The following is a 12843-nucleotide window of genomic DNA, read 5'->3' as shown; positions in this document are numbered from 1 at the left end:
CAACAAAGGGGAAACAGCTCAGTTTCTTTTCACGGAGAATCATAAAGACTTAATGGAAAAACCAGAGAAGTGGATGAAAGAGTTATATACGTCGTGCATGGTAGTAGCTGCTCTTATAGCTACCATTGCATTCGCAGCAGCTATTACGGTACCAGGGGGTAATATAAGCGATATGGATAGTGGTGAGAATGGTTTTCCAGTGTTTTTGCACAAGAAGTCATTTATGCTATTCGCGATAACAGATGCCTTGGCACTATTCTCCTCTGTCACGTCAGTGCTCAAATTTTTGACAGTATTCACGTCTCGGTACTCGGAGGAGGATTTTATAAAATCTTTACCGCAAAAAACAATTATAGGACGTTTTACTCTTTTTATATCAATGGCTACCATGTTGGTTGCATTTGGAGCGGTCTTTACTATTGTTGTTGGACGGCAATCCTTATGGGCTACGGTTGTTGTATCATTGTTAGAATGTGCTCCGGTTCTCTTGTTCGGTTTTATGCAGTTTCCATTGTTCTTCGAAATGGTACGTTCTACTTACTTGGAGCTATAACCTTAGGAAAAGAACCTATTTGGGAGCTTTTCAAACGGTGAAAGAACATAACAACAGTGTTGCTGCTGAACAAATGCTCAAGGACTTGGATAACGAAGCTTCGCCCGAATGGCACAGGGGTGTTGTTTCCTTAGATTGTGCTGCTTCGTTTTATCTCCGAGAAAGCAGATTGTGTTGAATAAAATTATATGCTGTACTACAATCACAACTGATTTTTTTTTTTTTGTTGTTGTAATAATCGATTTCCATCCTTGGATGCTTTAGGTTGTCTATGTGTTTGCGTCATATTTTTAATCGCTCATTGAAATCGGTAATTATGCATTATGCTTGAATATTCTATATAACAGCTATTGCTTTTAGTCTTTACGTTTCTATCTTGATTTGACGAGGATACAGTTTTGGCTTGCAATACCACATTATATCGGTGCAACCCCGATTCTTGAATTTTGAAGATCAAACTCAACCCATACATTTTGTTATTAGCGAAAAACGCCTCTACTCCTAACAATCCGAGTTACAAAATATGAAACAGTAAACCGAGACATTTCCTCTCATTACTCCAGCAGCTTGATACAGTAACATGACTATTTCCACCTCACCCCCCATGACTTATGTTGCCACTTGCATATCATATACCATCGGTGTTGTTTGCAGAGTGGCTTTATGCTCTATTAGGGAGCATTGGTGCTGCGATATTTGGGTCTTTTAATCTTCTTCTCGCGTTTATCATTGCACTAATAATGGGTCATATTGTAGTGATCTCGGGACTCACGGTCGTCATCTACGCCATGAAGTGGATAAATGGTGCTTAATCACTGCAGCCATGGGAGTAATAACCGTAATTGTCAATTTTATATAATTAATCAGGTAGTAGTATCACTTTGAATACATCTTATGATCACAGCTACAGTAGAATCGATAAATCTCCAATATGGAAACCACCATTTCTCCTTTTTTATAAGCATCACAAGGAATAGACCCCAAAATCCCAATATAAACCCCAAAGAAATAATACTATACAATATCAATTTCTCATTTGTATCTTCTTGGTAATTTTCTTGATCATCTTCTTCCACTTCACAAACATTCTTTGTAGGTTCTCCACACAATAATGCATTCCCAACAAAAGCCCATCCATCACCATCCAACGTGCTAAAGTGAATCCCTTTTGGAATTTGACCACTCAACTCATTGTAAGATAGGTTAAGAGCCCCAAGAGAGTCCAGTGATGTTAACGATTGTGGGATTTGCCCGGATAGTCTATTGAAACTTAAGTCCAGGGAAGCTAACTTAGACATATCTCCAATACTCGCAGGTATGTTACCCGAAAAATGATTGTGGGACAAATTGAGCCTTGCAAGTTCGCTTAACCGACCTATCTCTGTTGGAATGTTACCATCAAGCATGTTCCAAGATAGATCCAATCCCGTGGTATAAGTGTATATTTTTTCAAATTCCAACATGATCCCATTGATCACCATTTGCAAATGAATGTCATACACTTCGTTAAGATATTGAGATGCGCCTGTTAAATTCATCCAGTAGCCTCCTAATTGCTTAGGAATATGGCCGGAGAAATTGTTGTGCGATAAGTCCAAAATTTGCAGTTGATTCAAATTTTGAATTTCATCAGGAATTGATCCATTGAACTTGTTTGACCTTAAAGAAATGATACTTAAGGAATAGTGTGCACCAAATAGTGTCGTGGGTATACTTCCTTCGAATTGGTTATTCGCCAAGTTAAGAACTACGAACGAAGGTAGTTTACTGATGAAGTTGAGAAGAGTACCATCGAGATGGTTGCCTTGTAGTTGAAGAACACTTAACGATTCTAATTTTTCAATCTCATTTGGAACATTTCCTGTGAGATTACTGCTCCCAAGGTTTAGTGATTGAAGACTCGTACAATACCCTAAGGTATTTGGTATAACCCCTGAGAATCTGTTATTTGAGAGGTCGATTATTTCAAGATTCTTACAATACCCTAAGGTGTTTGGTATAACCCCTGAGAATCTGTTGTTTGAGAGGTCGATTATTCGAACAAAAAATCGTGAACTTTTTGAACATATAGAAGAGGGAATTGAACCCGAAAGTTGATTCCCAGCTAGATTAATGGAATCAAAAGAAGATAGTTTTTTTCCAATTTCTATTGAGATTTTACCACTGAGTGTATTATTTGATACACCAAATGAAGCGAGATTTTTGAGTTTTGAGATACAAGAAGGAATAACTCCTGTCAGGTGATTATGAGACAAGTGCAAAGAACTAAGATGAGTCAATTTACAGATGAAAGTAGGGAATAATCCTTTTAGATTGCAAGATTTCAAAAGAAGATACTCTAGTTTGAATTTTGAATACAAACTGATATTTTGATCTATATCTACCGTAAGCCTATTTGAGCTCAGATCTATGATTGTTAGGTTTAGATCGTTAATCAGAGATTTCAATGAAACGCTTCCCTCAATTGAGTTATTATAGACAGAAAAAATACTAAGGTTATGAAGATTCGATATGCAACTTGGTATGGTTCCTGTTATATTAGTATTGTCTAAATAAAGTTCTCGAAGAGAAATGAGCTCACATATTGAACCTGGTATGGGACCTTGGAAATTATTACCAGACAAGTCGAGGTTGGTTAGGAATTTTAGGTTGGATATTGAATTTGATATGGGACCTTGGAAATTATTGTCAGACAAGTCGAGATTGGTTAGGAGCTTTAGATTGTAGATCCAAGAAGGCAAAGATCCTTGAATTGAACAACGAGCAGCATCAAGACTAACCAACATCGGTGCATTTGAAATTGATCCGCTTATATTAGTATATGATATTCTGAGTTTTTGAAGCTTAGGCCACTGATGTTGAAACATCCTAGTTAGATCAGGATTAAGACGAGGATTATAACTAACATCGAGCACTTTCAGCTGAGGAAGATAAGGTACAGAACCTTGTAATCTACAACCAGACAAGTAGAGAGTAGAAAGTGAAGTTAAATTCGCAAGTTGTACTGGGATTCGGAAATTGAGTGCATTAGAATTCATATTAAGAGAAGATAGAAAAGAAAGATTGTGAAAATTGGGAAAAGTTGTGCTAGCTATAATACACCCTGAGATATCAAGATCTCTGAGATTGGAAAGATGAGATATATGCTCACCCAAAATTTCTTGTGAAAATGTATATAAATCAATACCACTCAAATGTAACACTTGTAAATTAACTAAACCTCTCACCCATTTTACAGATGATGCTTGTATGTCACCATTCCCAGATAAATCAAGGTAATGTAGAGATGAAAGGTTGTTGAATTGTGTTGAAATTGATGAACCAATGTTGGAGTAGGAGAGATCAAGATGAGTAAGTTTTGTTAGATTGGAAAGATGGAGCGGAATTTGTGTTCCCTGGAAATCGTTGAAGGCAAGATCAATATACTCGAGATGAGGAATTCTAAAAAGGGAAGGAGGGAAGTTACCTGTTAGTGAAGTGTTTCGTGGATTATATTGGAATGAACCATCATATCCTCTGAAGTAATTTTCATAGACTGTGTTTCGAAGACTGACGGAGATGACCCGAAAAGAGTCATATGAACATCCAACTCCATACCAATTACAGCAATTTTGATGTTGGTAGCTATCTTGCCATGATGCCAAACGATTTGCAGGATCAATCAAAGAGAATTTGAAATCAAGGAGGGCACTTCTATCCTGTTCATGACATCCATGACAGGTTAGTGGAAATTCAGTGACGCTGATCAATAAACAGAACAAAAAATGAAGATTGATGACAAGGAGACGAAATGATGTCATTTGAGTAGTCTTATTGAATGAATTCATGGTTAATTGATAACTAATCAAATGTGCAGAATGTTCAATGGTATGGAGTGGTATTTAAAGTCTAGAGCTTGACTTGGGTAGTCACACATGAAATTGTTTTTCTGTGTAGGTAACATCATAGTGACGTTAGTGTCCATTTACAAAAGTCTCCGTGATTGATATTTGTGTTTGATAAAGTTTCTTTTAGAGATAAGATCTGAGATTTCGAGTGGACATGCTTGATTCAAAGACTTACAGGTGCAGTCAATGGAGGAAAACATGTATCATCAGACTAATGGGGTCGGATATACTATTCTCTTGGGATATCCTAATGAGCATTTTCTTCCACGTTTATTTTCCAACAAACCGACAAATTGGGATACAAAGTTTGTGGCACAAATCATCACGAAGTTTGATTTTTTTTAGGTTTGATAAGAATAAGTCCCTACTCCCAGCCTCCATCTTTTAGGTTTGATTTTATTTTTCTTTCTGTTTGCATTTTTTTATATCTCCATTTCTATATTCGTTGTTGGCATTCTCGTTAGTCACATATAAGTATTAATATATTGAAATTTAGTTTTTTTCATTGAATCTGTCATCTTTACGCCTGAAAAATTCAGCGCATGGTATTCATATTTTTACCATGCCGATACACAATATCCCCAAATTTTGAAATTGTAAGTACACTACCGGCATAAAATGTTTATTATCGAGCATGCCGGTAGTGGTGCCGACACGGTCGATTCCCAAGTGAACCGTGCCGGTTTGAGGACAAAAATGTACAGAAAAAATCTGTCTGAAATATGTGCAGGCACTCAGTATGCCGTCACTCAGTATCGGCATGGTATTCATCTTAAAAACGATGTTGGGACTCAGTAGCGTCATGGAACTCCTCCTAAAAACTAAACCGGCATGGTATTCATCCTAAAACGTACGCCGGCACTCAGTATCGGCATGGTATTCATCCTAAAATCCATGTCGGCACTCAGTACCGGCATGGTATTCATCCTAAAATATGTGCAGGCACTCAGTACCATCATAGTCTTCATACCTCCATCCCGACACCAAGCAATTTCAGCTGCAACAATGGTGCATTCAAAGAAAAGAAAATTAATTTTCAACACATTGGCACCCTTACATGAGTATTGGGAGTGGTTGTACAATCATCCTCCATTTTTACCAAAAAAAAGTTCCCTTTCAATTTTTTCCCTCCTTCTACTCTACACAGATACAAATAAAAATACACACTAATCATTTATCAAATAATCTTATGATTTTACTAATTATAATTAAGCACTAATCCTTATTAATAAGGGATAGATTAGATATTAGGTAAAATACTTAAATAATGGGTGACCTTGATTTGATATTTTGATCCAGTTTTTGTCTTTTTCCTTTATCCCCGAATTAGTTTTGATATCTCCAATCGCGCATTCTTTGTAAGACATAAAACGGGTGAAACTGATAAAATATCGTTATTTTTAAGTATAAGATTACTCCCATAAATTCATCATAAACTATTATTTTTACCAAAATTTTTATTTATTATATGTATATAAGTTTTTTAACAATTTCCGATTCCACTCTATACTTAAAAATAAAAAACAAGTCATATCAAGATTTGCGATGCAAATTTCTTGATATATTATTGATAAACATTTTTGATAGCGCATATGATACCACGAGGATCACATGTTAGAATTAACACACATCAATCATTTATTTAAGGATAGATGTTGTTTACTGAAAAAGTGGATGAGGACTGATAAACACTAATTTGAAAAATCAAATATGAATAAACTTCCAATTTTTATTTGTTTTTTCTTTGTAATTTAATAAAATATCATGCATTTTCGGCCTTGTTCTTTGACAACCACCGACCGGTGGCGAACCCAGAACAAACGTGTAGTCGGGGTACATGTTACTCATGAAGATCATAACTAAGAAAGTAAGGCAAATAATTTTATCCACCATCGTATAACTTCATTGAGATAATATTCACTCAAATTGGAAAACAAATTCAAAATACCAGTAATTAGAAATGCGTAAATAGTAACATAACAAAAGAAATTGGAAAAGAATAATTAGCTCAACTTCAGTATGCAGATATTCAAGGCAACAACACTGATGAGGTTTTGAATCTTGAGAACGAAATTCATGCTTTAAAGAAATACAAGCTTCCTCTAATAGGCAAAAGTCAAAAGATAATTTTTTACAATGATATGGACAGGAATTCCAAATTTTTTCATGTCAGAGGTATAAACGTTTTGATACGTTTATGTTGGCGGATGTCTATGATATGATTAAGTATGATAGTTGTGTATATGATAGGAAACTCCAAGATGGTTCATTTGTATATTTACTCTTGTATATTGATGATATGTTGATTGCTTGCAAAGACATGTCAGGAAAACAAAGTTAAAGGTACAATTGAGTAGTGAGTTGAGATGAATTACTTAGGTCTAGCAAAGAAGATATTCGGCATGAAAATTCATAAAAACCGAGATGATGGTAAGTTGTATTTGTCTCGGAAGACTTACATTGAGAAGATGTTGGAAAGGTTTGGTATGAAAGATGCAACCTAGCTAGTTGTTTTCCTTCATCACCCCCTGGTTCAAAATAATACGCAGATGGCGGCAGTAGATAATCCGAACTATGTTTTGGTCTATTGAAAAAGGTAGCTACATTTACTGTCTTGACATTAATACTGTATTTTGAGAGTTAAAAGTTGTTGCTTCGAAATCTATACATGTTGTTGATCCAATTTCTAATTTTTCCCTCGTACAGCAATCAACATGAGATCCCTATGCTGCGACTCTTCCTGCAGAGTTACTTAATGTTAGTCCATATAGTATGAGATCCCCTTACTTTGATTATTATTCCAGAAGTAGTTAGAGGAAAGTTTATAGTAACCCTAACTATGTTGTATTGGCGCCTCGCCTTATCTAGCGCCTAAGCGCGCTGAAGAGAAATTGGAAAACTATAGAAATATTCTCATGTTGGGGCCTTTTTTTCCTAGGCTCCCCATGGGTGGCTCGCTCGATAGCGCGTAAAAGTTTGCCCAGGGCGCCTTCTACAACATAAAATCTGATTCCAGTTCCGTAACTAATAGACAAACTTTTCAGTTTACAAATTGGCTAAAGAGAGGTGTGTGTCTAGCTGGAGGTCTCAACGAATCTATCAAGAACTTCCTCACACAAATTTAAAATAGCCTGACGGATTTAATTGAATTTTCTCACCCAACAATTTTACCATTGTAATGTTATCATATTTTTATTTTATTTTTGTTACGCCATGTTTGTTTGGATTTGACACCTAATTTGGATCTGAACCGATGCTTGACTCGTCGCGAGTCATATCAAATAGCTTACTTTTTATTTTCAGTTGGATTTGACTTGCTACCTGACCTTAATTCTTAACTCTGACCTGTTTGAGTCAGATAATAAAATATCTCTGACGCATGGTATCAAACCGCTGATTCACAAATTTTTTAGACAAATATATTGAGTCACACCCAAATAAATCATATCTAAATTAGCCAGACCTAGACGATTCAAATCCAACAAAATTAAATAAAAACAAATATAATATTAGTGTAATCACCCAGCGACTTTATCATTGTACAAATTAAACATGACATTTACCTTTTCTTTAGTCATTTTTCTTCCGACTTCTTTAGGTTCTATTAATCAAGTTACTAAATATTTATTGATTTTACATTTTTATCGATTTGACGAGGATCCGGAATATGTCAACGACTCAAATACCGAGTCGTTGACTTGCAATACCGCAATGAATCGGTGCAAACCCGATTCTCGAATTTTGAAGATCAAACTCAGCCCATACATTTTGTTGGTGGTGATGCCCAATGACAAACGCCTCTATTCCTAACAGTTCCGAGTTACCAAATGTGAAACAATATACCGAGTCACTTCCTCTCATTTCTCCTGCAACTTTATACAACAACTGATCCGGGGTTACCACTATTTCTGCCCCACTGAACATCAGACTCACTGTGGGCAGGTCAGAGAAACTCGTTCGAGTTGCTGGAACTCGGTAGCACAAATCCATTGCTCCTTGAAATACAAAGTCTTCCTCTTCCAAAACATGTAGAATTCTTTGAGTTTGATTGACGAACTCATTTCTCAATGCTTCGTAAACCGAGCCGAGTAAGAATGTGAATTGTGTCCCTGAGTCGATCATTGTCTGACCAGCTCCAGTATGATCCGGTACCAAGGCGAATTTGGGTAGTGTAAGCAACTTCTGTGACACCATAATTCCCCGGAGTTGGACCGTGTAGGCAGCTCGATCAAAATAAGGCAATGGTGTAGATATTTGAAGCAGTGGAGTGTAGCTCAATGGCTTGAGACAAGGTGCACTCATGTATAATTAGATAATTATTTATGCCAAAATTACGTATTACCAGGTTACAGAACCATTGATGGAATTAGAGCCATTAGTTATTTCACTTAGCCTATAACTATAAAATTGTATGATACTGTACTATGATTATTGTGTGATCCTATTGGCTAAATTCTTAGAGTGCTGTGTGATTAATATTTAGCCTATATTAGCAAAGACCGATTCAAATAGCGAACTAGTGGATTGTGGATCTCGAGGTAGGCGAGGAATGTCATCAAATGAGGTGGGGGTCGACCCTCTTGTATTCATTATTGTTTTACAAATCTATATTTTGTGGAATTCATGGATATCTTTGTTACTATATGATATGTGTATGCATGTATTATATGTGTGTAATACAAACTAATTTTCTTTTACATTTTAGGATAGGATTGTATCTTTAGAAACAACTAATATCTATATTTTGGAGTAATCACTTATCTAGTGTTCTTCCATTGTCTGGAAAGTAGTTACAAATTTACCTGTTGTTAGCATGTAAGGAAAAAAAGTTTCCTTTTGATTGGTGTATAGAATACATTCCTTCACATTTTCTTTTATACATATGTTTAAGCACATTATTAGGTGTGTAATTGTCATCAATATTAAGAAGGTATGTAATTGTCACCAACATTATTTAGGTGTGTAATTGTCACCAATATTAATATCGGAAGAGTGAACAAATTCTGTATGCATGAATGTTTATTGTTCTTTTAATTTACTTTGAAAAGACACTATAATATGTTTTGGTATTTGGAGGGAATGATGTTGAGAATCTTAAATATGATTGTTGGACCTGAACATGGGATGGCTAAGCACTCCACGAATGGATTTTCCGTCGGATATAATTTTACCACCGTTAGTTCTTTTTGAACACTTGCTATGTAAAATGCGCGTACATTGAGGTACTAGTAAGGACCAAATATTATCTGACTAAGAGGCCGAAAACCTCATGGCGATTGTCGTTCAAGGTTTGGAAGGTTCAAGGAGTTGATTCCGTTAGTTGGTTAGCTTCTACTTTATTTATTTGTAAACCAAATCACTATTATATATGTATCATCTGAAAGGAGTCTTGTATAAATTTTCGAACGAGTTTAGGATTAATCTTTGTTTAGAACTTGTAAATATTTCTTAAATAGATGTTTTAGATCGTTAGTGCCTCGTTACATAGTTAATATCATCTTGCACATAACATGTTAATTCATAGTTTTTATAGTTCGAACTAGTGGTAGTAAAGTTCTTACTATTGGAGTTGGTGGTGGTATGGTGGTAGTGTGGCACTATTGTTTGGTATTGGGAATAAGAACACAAGGTAAACCACGCGATAATATTCAAGCGCAAAAAAATTGCAAACTTATACCCAGGAGTTGGGAATTTATGTTACGAAGATCAACCACAGTGGCAGCTTGGACAGACGATTCCCTTTGAGCTTTAGAGACTTCATTTATCAAGCAAATGGATTTTTTCGCGTTGGTCCCGAATCAGAACCTCGGATTGGTAATGATCCTCCGAAAGAATTACATTCTTATGAGAATTCTGGATCTCAGTTCATTGATCTTGTCCTGGGTATGTATCAGTTCATCTACGTATAATACATTAGACGTATCTAACTACTTATTAGATCAAATCACGGCACAAACATTACAACGAGTACATATTAGTTTAGTATTATTAAATATAATGTATTCACCAATCAAATCGTTCACAAATCAAATCACAGGTCAGATTTAATCCACACACAATCACAAATATATTGGACGGAAAAATCAAGATTTAATCTATACACAGTCACAAATGTATTGGACGACAAAATCAAAAACCATAGAAGAAAAGTGGATCCAACTTATCTGATTTGACGATGGCGGTTCCATTGATTCCAGCGCAGTTAATATGATAGTAATCTAAAAGAAAAAAAAATCAAAATCCATGTCGCAGGGTAGAGCTCTTGCCTGATAACGTGTTGCAGTGGAAAACATAGAGAAAGTAAAGAGACAAAGAGAGGTTTCTATTGATCGTCATCATCAGGTTACATGTAACAATATCCTTTATATTCATGTGAAAGGGAAACCCTAGGTTCCTAGTTGGGTCGCATATGCATGGGTTGTAAGGCCTACAATACACGTGGATATCTTATACCCATTGAGTCCTTTGCAATAATTTGTCCGATAAAATGTAGAATTGTCTGGTCCCATATTGTTGTCTATAAGTTCAATGTTTGGCTTCCATCAGCTTCTTAGTTAGCTAAACCATCTGCCACTTAATGTCCTTATGTATAATTGTGTCGAATAACACATTGTGGAATTTGTCGCATGTGGAATTGCTTTTTCAACTGCATCATGCGCCACGAAGAAATTCTCAAAATTAGTTATGCAACTCAACGTCTGCTAAAATCAAATCTATGGTTGCTCAAACTACTATATAACCATGCAGGAGGGCTGAGGGGAAAATCCACGTTTTATAAATTAGTTTTCACTAATATTCAAGAGTACGGCATGCTCTGAGCGACTTGTTTCCGAATGTTGTTTCAGTGCCTTGTGTCAAAAGACTATGCGACCAGAGGTTAATGCACGCATGCGCCCTTGCACTTGTAAAGGGTTTGTTCGCACAGGCTTATAAAACAATGGAACAAGTAACAATCAGATACCTATTTGTCGATTCTGGCACCTCGAAGATGGCTATTGACTTCGGAACCACAGAATTCGTATCGCAGTTTCTTGGTGTATTTCCCAAATTCATTTTGCTGGACGAAATCGTAACATTTGCTACTAGAGGGCGGAATGAACTGGTATACAATATCTTCCACAAACTGGAACAAAGGCACCGTCGGGTAAGAGATTCTTGGCGCGATGAAAACGGGGACAGTATCCTACATGTCAGTGCCGAGGTTGCCCATAATCGCCGCCTCAATGTGGTGTCTGGTGCAGCATTTCAAATGCAACGTGAAATACAATGGTTCAAGGTATAAGTACAAATGTTTACTTAACTATGGAAGAGAGCGATAAGTACTCATATTTCCTTAACTAGGTGTGTGTAATGTTTGTGATCGTTTGTCCAGGAGGTTGAAAATACAATGCAAGAGAAGGATAGGTTTATGATGAACAACAAAGGGGAAACAGCTCAGTTTCTTTTCACGGAGAATCATAAAGACTTAATGGAAAAAGCAGAGAAGTGGATGAAAGAGTTACATACGTCGTGCATGGTAGTAGCTGCTCTTATAGCTACCATTGCATTCGCAGCAGCTATTACGGTACCAGGGGGTAATATAAGCGATATGGATAGTGGTGAGAATGGTTTTCCAGTGTTTTTGCACAAGAAGTTATTTATGCTATTCGCGATAACAGATGCCTTGGCTCTATTCTCCTCTGTCACGTCAGTGCTCAAATTTTTGACAGTATTCACGTCTCGGTGGTACTCGGAGGAGGATTTTATAAAATCTTTACCGCAAAAAACAACGGAAAATGGGTCATTTGTCCAAATATTTTTAAATCACGGTTCAAATGGACGAGTAAAAAAATAGTTGGGTGAAATGGCCAAAAAAAAAAATAGTAAAGATGAAACTGGTTTCATCATAGCTTAAATTTAAAAAATAGCAAGGATGAAATTGGATACATCCTGTGTAAATTAAAAATAAGAAAAAATATTTGAAAATGGGCACGATGAAACTGGTTACATCATGCCTATTTTTACATTTTTGTCCATTTAAACAGTATCAAAATCTAACTGTCCATTTCACCCAGAAATTGTTGATTTTGGTATTTTTAACCAATTTTGTGAAAAAACAATTATAAGACTTTTTACTCTTTTTATATCAACAGAAAATGGGCTATATAGCCAAAAATATAGTTTTTCTAGGTCAAATGGGCGGGTAAGAATAGGGTCTGGGTGAGATGGACAGTTAAGGAATGAGACCATTATACCCCTCTTCTCCATTATCTTTTCCCATTTCCCATTACAAACGATACTCATTCTTCTTCCCATCAAAACCAGATCCAGATTTTCTCCGAGTTCTCCATCATCGTCATCGACAAACAAGACCATCATCGTCACCACCACCAAAAACTCTAACACCACCATATGGTTATTACT

General features: G+C 36.2%; 3 protein-coding genes across 3 annotated transcripts; 1 reads left to right on the top strand and 2 right to left on the bottom strand.

Moving 5' to 3' along the window:
* Nucleotides 1-1416: 1416 nt before the first annotated feature.
* Nucleotides 1417-3591, bottom strand: LOC113344632 (LRR receptor-like serine/threonine-protein kinase GSO1). Its single transcript, XM_026588564.1, has one exon. It carries the CDS (start codon nt 3589-3591, stop codon nt 1417-1419), a length of 2175 nt encoding a protein of 724 aa, XP_026444349.1.
* Nucleotides 3592-8118: 4527 nt separating this feature from the next.
* Nucleotides 8119-8742, bottom strand: LOC113344631 (aspartic proteinase PCS1-like). Its single transcript, XM_026588563.1, has one exon. It carries the CDS (start codon nt 8740-8742, stop codon nt 8119-8121), a length of 624 nt encoding a protein of 207 aa, XP_026444348.1.
* Nucleotides 8743-11377: 2635 nt separating this feature from the next.
* On the top strand, nt 11378-12588 carry LOC113344630. The gene is made up of 3 exons (XM_026588562.1): nt 11378-11716; nt 11813-12126; nt 12573-12588. Exons 1-3 carry the CDS (start codon nt 11378-11380, stop codon nt 12586-12588), a joined length of 669 nt encoding a protein of 222 aa, XP_026444347.1.
* Nucleotides 12589-12843: the final 255 nt, after the last annotated feature.

Source organism: Papaver somniferum, unplaced genomic scaffold, assembly GCF_003573695.1.
Source record: "Papaver somniferum cultivar HN1 unplaced genomic scaffold, ASM357369v1 unplaced-scaffold_79, whole genome shotgun sequence".
NCBI classification, from domain to species: Eukaryota; Viridiplantae; Streptophyta; class Magnoliopsida; order Ranunculales; family Papaveraceae; genus Papaver; species Papaver somniferum.
This window is presented reverse-complemented; position numbering and strand designations above follow the sequence as displayed.